This window comes from Pongo abelii, chromosome 1 (genome assembly GCF_028885655.2).
Source record: "Pongo abelii isolate AG06213 chromosome 1, NHGRI_mPonAbe1-v2.0_pri, whole genome shotgun sequence".
Taxonomy (NCBI): domain Eukaryota; kingdom Metazoa; phylum Chordata; class Mammalia; order Primates; family Hominidae; genus Pongo; species Pongo abelii.
In genome coordinates this window covers 206553509-206565848 of record NC_071985.2, presented here as the reverse complement: position 1 = coordinate 206565848, position 12340 = coordinate 206553509, and the positions used below count along the sequence as shown (strand labels likewise).

The following is a 12340-nucleotide window of genomic DNA, read 5'->3' as shown; positions in this document are numbered from 1 at the left end:
TTATGTTTCATATACAGTTTCTACCCATAGCCTGAAATTAATGTTATATTTTATTTTTTTTTTTGAGACAGAGTCTTGCTCTGTCGCCCAGGCTGGAGTGCAGTGGTTTGATCTCAGCTCACTGCAACCTCCACCTCCTGGGTTCAAGTGATTGTCCTGCCTCAACCTCCCGAGTAGCTGGGATTACATGCATACATCACCATGCCCAGCTAATTTTTGTATTTTTAATAGAGATGGGGTTTTGCTATGTTGGCCAGGCTGGTCTCGAACTCCTGACCTCAGGTGATCCGCCCAGCTTGGCCTCCCAAAGTGCTGGGATTACAGGCATGAACCACCGCGCCCGGCCCAATTTTATATATTTTAAATATTGCACATGCAGCAAAGTTTTGACTGCAACCTGTCTCATGAGGTCAGGTGTGCATTCTCCATTCGTGGCGTTGTGCTGGGTTTTCTGATTAGGAATGCTCAGTCTGTACACACCTGAGCTTATCTCATGCAGGGGTCACTGTCCCCACTTTACAGGTGAGAACTTGAGGGCTTCAGTGACTTCCCACTGCCCTTTTGGTCTTCTCACGGTTAAGAGCAAAATCTTAACCATGGAGCATGCGGCCCCATCCTTGCCTCCCCTGTCACTCTGACCCAGCCACCTGGCCTTTTCTCAGGTCCCAGTGTTCGTGGGCACAGCTCCCAGTTACGTTTGGGAACTTTCTGGGTCCTTTTCCACCCGGAAGCCTTGGCTCCTTCTTCAGTCCCCTCCTGGGATCTCACTCACTCAGGACTCAGGAGGGTCCTCCTCGCCGTCCCCTCCCTCCCCTCTGCCTCTTATTCACCTCTTGCACAAACACTGGGCACTGGTTAGTGCCGCTCTCCCCCGCAGGGCAGGGCACGTCCTGCTTAGCTCATTGTGGTATCTCAGTGCCTGGCATGTGGGAACAACCACCCCAGCAGCTGACAGCCATGAAGTGTTTCTGTGCCAGCCTTTGAACTAAATACTTCAGGCCCTCAGGCCACTCTCCCTCCTAAAGACCCTCGTCCCCAGGAAGCGGCCCTTGACTCTATTAAAAACTCACATTGATTTATTAGAATATGAAAAAGATTCAGTTTCTTCTGTACAGGCGGCAGAGTGGCAGCAGCTGCGGTGGCTTGGTACGTGGTTGTCGACGTCACCCTTGCATGGTGACTCCTGCCCAAACGGCACTTGCATGGAGAGGAGGATAGACAGATGGGCCGAGGACCCATGGCCCAGTCCCCTGCAAAAAGGGACACTCTTGACTATTGCACAATCCTGGGGGAGTGCCCCAGGGACAAGGGGAAGGAGTGTGTGTGGGCAAAGGTCTCTGGGGGCCCAGGATTCTGCCCAACCCACCAGCCCCGGGGGACAGGAGATCCTCAGGGGAGGCCTTCTCCCCCACTACCGCCTCCACAATGGGCTCCACAGCAGGCAGGGTGTGGTACACACAAGGGAAAGGTTCCAGGGGCCAAACCCAGGGCGGGGGAAGTAAGAGCAGGCCAGCAAGACTGGAGGTGAGGCCCAAGAGCTAGGCAGGTGCCAAGAGGCCAGCATCTGTGAGGCTGGAGAGACTCTTGACTAAGAGTGGGAGTTACTTCTGATGTCACAGTCTTCGAGCAACAGTTAAGAGCCCAGCAGGCAGAGAAACATGGGGGAGGGGGTTGGACAGACAGGCACAAATGAGGAAGGGTAATTCCTGGAGTGTGAGGAGGGAGTTAGAGGCAGAGCACTGTTCAGCCAGGGGTTTTCAAAATGTTTTAAAAACAGGAGTGTCCTCTGTGCAAACAATCATATATAGAAGTGTGAACAAACAAAACTTAAAAAGGCAGTACATTCTGGAGCCACGGCCAGTCCTTCCCCTAGCAGCATCCCCTGAGGGGCCCAGTGGTCCCCATGGGAGCACAGTTCGAAAAGCTCTGAGTCACGTCACTGTCACCGTAGAAACCACCCCTGCTCCAGGCAGAGACGCTCAGAGATGCCCTCAGCCCGCAGCTCTGAGTAAGGACAGGTTGGGTGGTGGCCAGGGTGACAGAGCTGGTAGGAGGAGTGTGAGACCTTGGTAGGTCAGCAGTCCCTCCCCCAGCCATGTGCCTGGTACCCCTGGTATGTCCCCTGATAAAGCAGGGCCTGCTCGAGGGAGGCCTCAGCTCCCTCCCTTCCTGGGTGGGACCACAGCTGAGCCAGAGACTCTTTGGTTAGAAACTAAGATTGGTCTGAATGAGGAGGAGGATGAGGCAGAGGGAGGAGCCTCCGAGGCCCTAGTCCAGGTCTGGGAGAAACCTGGATCTAGGGAGGGGCAGGGCCGGCCTCACCAGCCCCAGCAGTTCTGCCAAATGGATTGGGGAGGAAGCTCTGGTGGGGAGGATGCTTCCCAGGAGGTGGCAGGGGAGGAGCTGTGCTGGGGTGGGGGCTGTGGGCCCAGCTGCCATGCGGTAGGGGGAGGGGCAGGGCCAATCCGGGTCAGAAAGGGCAAGGGGAGCCCCCAGCAGCCCCTGCTCTGGTGGGAGAGTCTGTGAGGGGATGGGCGCTGCCTGCTGGCCCTGGCGCTACTGCCCCTTGGGGATGAACGGTTCTCCCTCCCCAGGCTCAGGGTGCGGGCCTGGGTCACTGAGGCAGCGCTGTATCCTCTGGGAGCTGGGGCTGTCACTGGGCGCAGGGGTGAAGACATCGTCGGTTCCTGGGGACGAAGTCTCCTTGCTCCGCATCATGATGCCCCCATCGTCGTCCTCGTCCTCCTCGGCCACCTTTGCAGGATCCCGGCTCAACCCCAAGACTTTGCCCTTCAGCTCCTCGTTCACCAAGTCCACAGACTCGGGTGACTGCGGGGAAGCCGGGTCGATGGTGATGACAGGCAGGTCCTCCTTCGGCTCATAGGCCAGTGGGTCTGGGGACCAAGAGCAAGGCACAAGCTGGGTTCCACTCTGGAGCCCGGCCCAGCACGTGCCACTCGGCCGCGTCAGCGCCTCCTGCAGGCCTTCTCATGAGCACAACCGTCCCGGTCCCGACAGGCCTCAGAAGCGGGCCTCTGCGACCCTCCACCCCACAGCCTCTCTTCCTCAGACTATGGTCCTCTCCTCTGACAGGGGCTCCCAGAGGTGTCCCTCTACAGGCCAAGACCTGGGGCTCCTCCCTGAGTCAGTCTGCCCTGGGGCCCTGCCCTCACGTTCCCCACACGTGTTGGGGGTCTCGATGGGGCAGATACCCTGCCTTCCTGCCAGGCACCGTGGCTCTCCCAGCTCCCCACACAGTCCTCACCCAGAACATCTCTCTCCCTAGGGATGGCCCCTGAGGTAGAAGCAGCTCATGGCTTGGGAGGGGCCCTGAGGTCAGCGAGGGCCAGGCCTGTCCTCCCAGTGGCTGAGGCCTGTTCCTGTGGAGCCCCATCCTCAGGAGGTGGCTGCTCAGAGCGCCCAGTCCTGAGGCCCCTCGCCAGGCCCTTACCTGAGCCGATGCGGGCCCGAGACATGGTGGGTGAGTCCAGCTTGTGGGCTGGCACCGTCAGGTAGTTGTTGATCTGACAGAGAGGACAGATGGGGTGAGCACAGGCAGCTGGGCAAAGGGAGCCCCTCAGGACAGAACCCGGCCAGTGCACACCCTACCTTCCGTGTATGCAGGGCGCTCGCTCCCCCTCCCTTGTGCCTGTGTGGGCACCCGTACTGGCCCTTCAGGAGCTCCTGAGGGCTCATCCCAGGCTCCTGTCACAGCCTCCCTGAACACACCTACACTGCCCAGCCTTAAATCCACCCATTCCTCTGTTCCCTGCCACTGCCCTAACCCAGGCCACGCCCCACAACCCCACGCCAATCCCTTGCTTAGAACTCTTAATGGCTCTCCATGCCCTTACACTGCCAACAAGTCCCTCGAAAGCCAAACCCTATTCCTAGAACGGGTACATTTCCTCAGAGACTGTGGCGGAGCTTGGGCGAGTGGGGTGGGATACAGATTCCCAGAGAAAGGCAGAGGCTACCTTCTGCTCCAGCTGCCGGGCCTTCTGCCTCCGGAGCAGCATCTGGTTCCAGGCTTCCTCGTAGGGGTCTGCCACCAGTGTGTGTCTGTTGTAGGACCGCAGCTGTGGGAGGGACAGCGTCAGGGCAGTGCAGGCCCCGGAAGGCTCTTGTCATGGAGGGGTGGGGGCAGTGCTGGAGGCCGGGCCAGTCCCGGGGTGGGTGCTGAGGGGCACGGGCAGGGCAGGGCTGCCGTGGAGAGGGGCTGAAGGGCTCCTGTACCCTGGGGGTCGGGCTGGGGAGCAGGCCCTCACCCGCTGCCTAGTCTTCTGCAAGTTGTTCCTCAGGATTTTGCGGATCTCCTCCTCCTTGTCCTTGGACAGTGCCGGCAGGATGCGCTCGGAAGGCAGGGACTTGGGGTGGATGTTCCTGGGGCAATAGGGCATAGGTTAGGTCCCCAAGATTCTTGGGATCCTGGTGCCTCCCAGGTTTGGCCAGAAGGAAGTCACCCTAGGGATGACCCAGGTGGGCACCAAAGCCTCAGGTCCTTGGTGCGAGCCCACAGTTCTCTTGTCCGCCCCAACAGGACAACAGAGGGCCCCACCCCCAGGTGGCCACCTCCAACTGGGCTTGAGGGGCCGGTGTGTGGGAGCAGAAGCTGCCTGGTTGCCCCGGCACTCACTGCATGGAGACGGTGGAGACGGCAGAGGGGATCTTGCCCATGCCCCCGCTCTCCACCAGCTCGATGGCCTGCTTCATCTCCATCTTATGGTAGAAGGCGATGAGCTGGGGCTCCTTGGAGCGCTCGCCGGCTATCAGACACTTCTTCACGTATTTCTTATTAAACCGGTTGAGCCTGGTAGGAGGAGGAGGGAGACGGATGGAGCCAGCTTCCAGGAGTGGGGAGATGCCCAGGCCCAGGAGACCCTTGCCTGCCCCTCCCTGCCTGCCCACCAGGCCTGCCACCTACTTGTCCTTCCAGTGGTGGTGACCGTAGTGGCCACAGATGTCCTCGATGCCTGTCAGAAGGTGGTCCAGGAACTGAAAGGGGCCCAGGGCTAGGTCAAGCCTCGCTGTGGGGCGCCTTCCCTACCAAGACCTCTGACTAGCCCCACTCCCTCCCATAGCTGCAGCCCTGCTGGGTCCAGCCCTGTGGTTCCATGAGCAGCCAGGAGGTGGCGCCCACACTCCACTCATCAAACCCAGCTGCCCTGACTGGGTATCTCGAAGCCTCGCCTGTGTCTGGCTGCGCCCCCTTCTCTAATCCCACCTGGGACCCATGCCTGGGATAGGTTTCAAATGGAGGCAGAGATGGCATGATGCCCCCTCCTCAGGCTCCCAGCTGCTCACACCACACCTTCCTATGGCTAGACCCTGGCGGCCTCCTGGGGCAGAGGGAGCCCCTGGGCACCGGCACAGGGAGAAGGGGCTGATGGGGGGCAGGGACTTGAGGCCCAGCTGCTCCCTATCTCCCTGTTCCTCCTTCTGCAACCGAGGGCCCAGACCGCACGCCAGTACCTGTGTGTGGATCTCTTCGTTGATGGAGCGCTTCGTTTCTTGCTTTTTCTTCACAGCCAACAAGTCTACCAGGGGCCGAATGGTCATGCCCTGGGGGGCAGGCAGGTGTCAGGCACTCCAGTTCTGCTACCCAGGCAGGGAGGCCGCAGAGCCTCCCTCCCTCACCCCAGGCCCCCAAGGCTAGGATGCCCTCTCTGCTCTGCTCTCTCCCAGGACCCAAGGGTGTGAGAACTCTCCCACCTCCCAGCACTTATCTAAAGACAGGTCCTTAAGGCCTGCTTCTTCCTGGAGACACGGTCAGAGGTTTGACCACCAAATGACCCCCACACTGGTCATCTGGCCTGGGCCAGGCAGCAGACAGCCTGGGTTCAGATGTGGACTGCACCACAGACTTGCTCTGCAACCCCATGGAAGTCAGGCCCCACACACAGGGAGAACTACCTCTGCACTGCCTCCCCACCAGGACTGTGAAGAGGACCCAGTAATAACAGCAGCGGCGGATGGAACTGCACACCTGCCATGTGACCAACACATGTGCTTGGAAGTGTTCTAGCATCAGCTCTCCAATACCCACAACACTAAGAGGGAGGTCCTTCCATTGTCTCTATTTAACAGATGCAGAAACTGAGGCTCAGAGAGGTTAAGCAGCTTTCTAAGATCCCAGAGAAGCAGTAAAGCCATGATTCAAACCCAGGCAGGCTGGCTCTGGAGGGAGGCCCCCTCCCCAATGCTGCCTTCAATGAAAATGGGCTTGGAAAATCATTAGCACATACAACTGCAAAATCCAGGTAAAAAAAAAATTTTGAAGATGGAAGCAGGTCAAGAGGACAAAAGTGGCAGCCTCCTCCTCTTCTTTTTCTTTTGAGATGGAGTCTTGCTCTGTCACCTAGGCTGGAGTGCAGTGGCGCGATTTCAGCTCACTGCAACCTCCACCTCCCGGATTCAAGTTATTCTCCTGCCTCAGCCTCCCGAGTAGCTGGGATTACAGGCGCCCGCCACCACGTCCAGCTAATTTTTGTATTTTTAGTAGAGACAGGGTTTCACCATGTTGGCCAGGCTGGTCTCGAACTCCTGACCTCAGGCGATCCACCTGCCTCAGCCTCCCAAAGTGCTGGGATTATAGGCATGAGCCACCGCACCCAGCCTCTCTCCTTTTTCTTAACTCGAGACAGAGTCTCACTCTGTCACACAGGCTGGAGGAGTGCAATGGCTCAATCACAGCTCACAGCTGCCTCAATCTCCTGGGCTCAAGCTATCCTCCCACCTCAGCTTCCCAAGTAGCTGGGACTACAGGTGTGTACCACCATACCCACTATTTTTTTTTTTTATTTTTTGTAGAGACAAGGTTTTGCCATGTTGCCTAGGCTGCTCTTGAACTCTTGAGCTCAAGGGATCCTCCTGCCTCGGCCTCCCAAAGTCCTGGGATCATAGGCATGAGCCACTGCACCAGGGTCCCCTCTCCCTTTAAAGGACAGAAAATAAGCCCAGCCCCAGGTTTCCCCTATTTTTTTTTCTCAAGAGAATGCAAAGATGTATCCCATCTAGGGCTTTTTGAGTATCAGTGCCCAGAAAAGACAGAAGGGATGGTAAAGAAATGGAGGCTCAGACAGAGTGTTTCTCATTTGCCCAAGGTCAGGCAAAGTCAGGTAAGGCAGAGCAATCTGCACATCACAGGCTAGGCTTCCTTGGGGACCTTAGGCAGGAGAGTGGCTCTCAGCTAAGCCTGAGCCGTTTAAATGCACAGAAATCACTGAGCAGCAGGCTGGAAGGATTCTTGGGAATCATCTTGCCTGTTCCCTCACTTTACAGATGGGGACTGAGACCCAGAGAAGGGTGGGGGTCTTTCTTAGGGTCAGAGGGACACCAATACAGAGCTAGGGCTGACTCCAGGCCTCCTGCTGCCTGGCTCATAGCCCTTTCCAGTTCCCCATGCTGTGATATTATTCCCATTTTACAGATGCAGAAACTGAGACCCTAAGACATGAAATCTCTTGCCTAAAGCCGTACAATGAGTTAGTAGCAAAGAGAGATCTTGGGCCTGTTGACTGTACCCACTTCTCTCTTTTTTTTTTTTTTTTTTTTTTTTGAGATGGAATTTCACTCTTGTTGCCCAGGCTGGAGTGCAATGGCGCGATCTCGGCTCACTGCAACCTCCACCTCCCGGGTTCAAGTGATTCTCCTGCCTCAGCCTCCCAAGTAGCTGGAATTAACAGGCATGCCTCACCATGCCCGCTAATTTTGTATTTTTAGTAGAGACGGGGTTTCACCATGTTGGTCAGGCTGGTCTCAAACTCCTGACCTCAGGTGATCCACCCCCTCAGCCCAAAGTGCTGGGATTACAGGCGTGAGTCACCGTGCCCGGCCAGTACCCACTTCTCTTAATGCTCTATGAGTTCCAAGTTAAGTTGGGCAGCATTCTGGTTCCTTTACATTCTGATCAGTCACTCTGCAATGACTCATCACAATTCTCACTTTACGATGGAAGAAACTGAGGCCCAGAAAGGGGGAGTGGCTTGCCCAAGGTCACACAGCAAGTTAGTGGTGGAGCTGGGACTAGAATCGCATTTCAAATCACACGCTTTCCTCTCTTTCCACGGGAACAGCGTGAGGGTCCCCAAGGGCCTGCCCTGCCCTGGCCCAGCACCTGCACAAAGACGGTGAAGAAGATGACGGTGATGATGGCAGTGAGGAACAGGTCACACATGGGGAAGTGCTTCTTGTCCAGGAGGTAGCCCAGAGAGAAGGCGATGGCCCCTCGCAGGCCCCCATAGGCGATGATGAACTGGTCCTTGGGGGTCAGCTTCACGATACGGAACTTGTTGATGAACCAGGTCAGGCCCAGCACCCCTGCAGGGGAGGGCAGGGGGTGATGAGGGTCAGGTCGGGCTGCCCCAGTCCCTCCTGGCTTCTGCATCAGTGATTTCTCTGTGCATCCAGGAAGTCTCCATTACTAAGCCCACCCCCGCTCACTCAGTTCCTGGGTCCCTCAGCCCAGAGTGCCCTGAACCCCTCAATCCAAGAGCTGGGTGGATCCTTAAGGGACTTCCCCAACCTGGATGTGCTTTAGAGACATCATGGAGGCCTCCAGTGGCTGGAGGGCTGGGGGCAGGAAGAGGGAGAAAAGATCAAACAAGATGGGTCACAGGTCAATACTTGTTAAATGTGATGGGTATGTGGGGGGTCATGATCCTATTCGCTCTACTTTTCTAAGTACTTGAAATTTTCCATAATAAAGCATAAAAAATGCAGAGGGCTGGGCCCAACCTCCACCCACAGAACCAGAATCCCTGGAGGATGAGGCTCAGGAACAAAGGGGATTTCAAAAGTACACCAAATAAATGTGAGGTCCTGCCAGGCTTGGGGACACGGACCTAACCCTCAGAGAGGAAGTGAGAGATCCAGGGAGGAGGCGACTGAGGCACTGGGGTGAGGCATGTGGGGCACATGTGAGTGGAACCCATGCACCTGGGGCCTGGTCCCCACGTGTGCCCCGGCCTGCTGCATAGGTTTGGAGGACTGCACGTGGCTCTGCACGCGATTCGGCACGTGCTCACGTCACCTGTCTTGAGGCAGTGCAGAGAGCACTCAGCTCAGAGTCACAGACCTGGGTTCTGTGGGCCTCAGGCCCCTCATCAGGACAGCCACAGGCTCAGAGTCTCAGGGCCCCCTCACTTTGACACAGCCTGACTCTGTCTCCAGAGACCACAGCCTTGCTGTGACACAGGCTTCTCCCTGCTGAAGGGCTCATCATAGAAAGGGGAAGTCCCTCCTGTCTAGCTGTGCTGGGCGCAGGCAGGAGCCAACCAGGAAGCCTCCACCACAAACTTCATCACACATATACCCCCAGCCCCTCCACACACACACACACACACACACACACACACACACACAACTCCTCCACACACACCCACACCCACACCCACACACATCCATACCCAGCCCCTCCACACACACACACCCCCACACCTACACACACCCACACCCCCACACCCAGCCCCTCCACACACACACCCACACACCCAACCCCTCCACACACACCCAACCCCTCCACACACACACCCAACCCCTCCACACACACACACCCACACCCACACACACACCCCACACACACCCAACCCCTCCACACACACACCCAGCCCCTCCACACACACACCCCCACACAAATAAGCCCCTCCACACACACACACCCAGCCCCTCCACACACACACACACACACCCAGCCCCTCCATACACACACACCCAGCCCCTCCACACACACACACCCACAAACAAGCCCCTCCACACACACACACACCCAGCCCCTCTACACACACACACCCCCAGCCCCTCCACACACACACACCCAGCCCCTCCACACACACACACACCCACACACACCCAGCCCCTCCACACACACACCCAGCCCCTCCACACACACCCCCAGCCCCTCCACACACACCCCCAGCCCCTCCACACACACACACCCCCAGCCCCTCCACACACACACAGCCCCTCCACACACACACCTACACACCCAGCCCCTCCACACACACACACCTACACACCCAGCCCCTCCACACCCACACACAGCCCCTCCACACACACACACCTACACACCCAGCCCCTCCTCACACACACAGCCCCTCCACACACACCCACCTCTAGCCCCTCCACACACACACACAGCTCCACACTACACACACCCCCAGCCCCTGCACACACACACACACCCAGCCCCTCCACACACCCACACACACCCAGCCCCTCCATACACACACACCCAGCCCCTCCACACACCCACACCCACAAACAAGCCCCTCCACACACACACCCAGCCCCTCCACACACACACACACCCAGCCCCTCTACACACACACACACCCAGCCCCTCCACACACACACACCCAGCCCCTCCACACACACACACACCCACACACACCCAGCCCCTCCACACACACACCCAGCCCCTCCACACACACCCCCAGCCCCTCCACACACACACCCACACACCCCAGCCCCTCCACACACACACACCCAGCCCCTCCACCCACACACTCCCAGCCCCTCCACACACACCCCCAGCCCCTCCACACACACACCTAGCCCCTCCACACGCACACACACACACCCAGCTCCTACACACACACACACTCAGCCCCTACACACACACACACCCCCAGCCCCTCCACACACACCCACACACACCCAGCCCCTCCACACACACACACCCACACACACACCCCCAGCCCCTCCACACACACACACCCAGCCCCTACACACACACACACACCCAGACCCTCCACACACACACACCCCCAGCCCCTCCACACACACACAGCCCCTCCACACACACACCTACACACCCAGCCCCTCCACACACACACACCTACACACCCAGCCCCTCCACACACACACACCTACACACCCAGCCCCTCCACACACACACACAGCCCCTCCACACACACACACCTACACACCCAGCCCCTCCTCACACACACAGCCCCTCCACACACACCCACCTCTAGCCCCTCCACACACACACACAGCTCCACACTACACACACCCCCAGCCCCTGCACACACACACACACCCAGCCCCTCCACACACACCCACACACACCCAGCCCCTCCCCACACACACCCACACACACCCCCAGCCCCTCCACACACACACACACACCCAGCCCCTACACACACACACACCCACACACACCCAGCCCCTCCACACACACACACCCAGCCCCTCCACACACACCCAGCCCCTCCACACACACCCACCCCCAGCCCCTCCACACGCACACAGCTCCACACTACACACACCCCCAGCCCCTCCACACACACACACACACCCAGCCCCTCCACACACACACACACACAGCTGCTCCACACTACACACACCCCCAGCCCCTACACACACACACACCCAGCCTCTACACACACATACACACACAGCTGCTCCACACTACACACACACCAAGCCCCTACACACACACACCCAGCCTCTACAAACACACACATCCAGCCCCATACACACACCCAGCCCCTCTACACACAAACACACCCAGCCCCTCCACACACACACACATCCAGCCCCAACCACACACACACACAGCCCCTCCACACACACACCCAGCCCCTCCAAACACACCCAGCCCCTTCACACACACTCAGCCCCTACACACATACACACACACAAAGCCCCTTCATATAACACTACACACACACCCAGCGCCTCCACACACATCCAACCCCTACACACACACCCAGCTCTTCCACATATACACCCAGCCCCTCCACACAACTATACACACACTGCACCACAGCCCAACCCCTCCACACAACACACACACATATACAAAGCTCTCCACACAATATACTACACACACCAATCCCTCTACACACTACACACACACCATACACACACATCCAGCCCCCCCACAATGCACTACACACACCACACACGCAATACACGTACACACACACACCCCACAGCCCAGCCCCTTCACATAATACTTACACACTGCACCACACGCACACACCACATAGCCTGGCCCTTCCACATAGTGCACTGCACACACCACACACACAGCACCACAGCCCACGCCCCCCCCCCCACACCCCACCCCAGCCCTGGCCCTCACCCAGCACGCGGGCGATGAGGCAGAAGAGCAGGGTGCTGATGACGAAGGTCCAGTTCCAGTGGTGGGAGCCGGCCACTGTGGAGACGCCGAGGAAGATGAAGATGAGGGTCTCGCTGACGCTGCTCCACATCTTCAGGAAGTATTTGATGGTGGTGTGGGACTTGTGGGAGATGTTGGCCTCCACATAGGGGCGCATCACCACTCCCGAGGCTATGAGCCTGGAGCAGCAAAGAGCGGGGTCAGGGCTCC

General features: G+C 58.2%; 1 protein-coding gene across 7 annotated transcripts in view; it reads right to left on the bottom strand.

The window, feature by feature from the left end:
* Nucleotides 1–1058: 1058 nt before the first annotated feature.
* Nucleotides 1059–12340, bottom strand: part of SLC9A1 (solute carrier family 9 member A1) — a 72167-nt gene continuing 60885 nt past the window's right edge. For all 7 annotated transcript variants that reach the window (XM_054539305.2, XM_009233224.4, XM_063714115.1 and 4 more), the window contains 9 exons: nucleotides 12092–12309; nucleotides 8117–8319; nucleotides 5473–5562; nucleotides 4925–4995; nucleotides 4637–4810; nucleotides 4269–4383; nucleotides 3978–4079; nucleotides 3452–3524; nucleotides 1059–2894 (listed from right to left, as the gene is read on the bottom strand). In XM_054539305.2, coding sequence (XP_054395280.1) covers nucleotides 2557–2894; nucleotides 3452–3524; nucleotides 3978–4079; nucleotides 4269–4383; nucleotides 4637–4810; nucleotides 4925–4995; nucleotides 5473–5562; nucleotides 8117–8319; nucleotides 12092–12309 — 1384 coding nt within the window. In that variant the 3' untranslated portion in view covers nucleotides 1059–2556. The remainder of the gene's footprint in view (nucleotides 2895–3451; nucleotides 3525–3977; nucleotides 4080–4268; nucleotides 4384–4636; nucleotides 4811–4924; nucleotides 4996–5472; nucleotides 5563–8116; nucleotides 8320–12091; nucleotides 12310–12340) is intronic.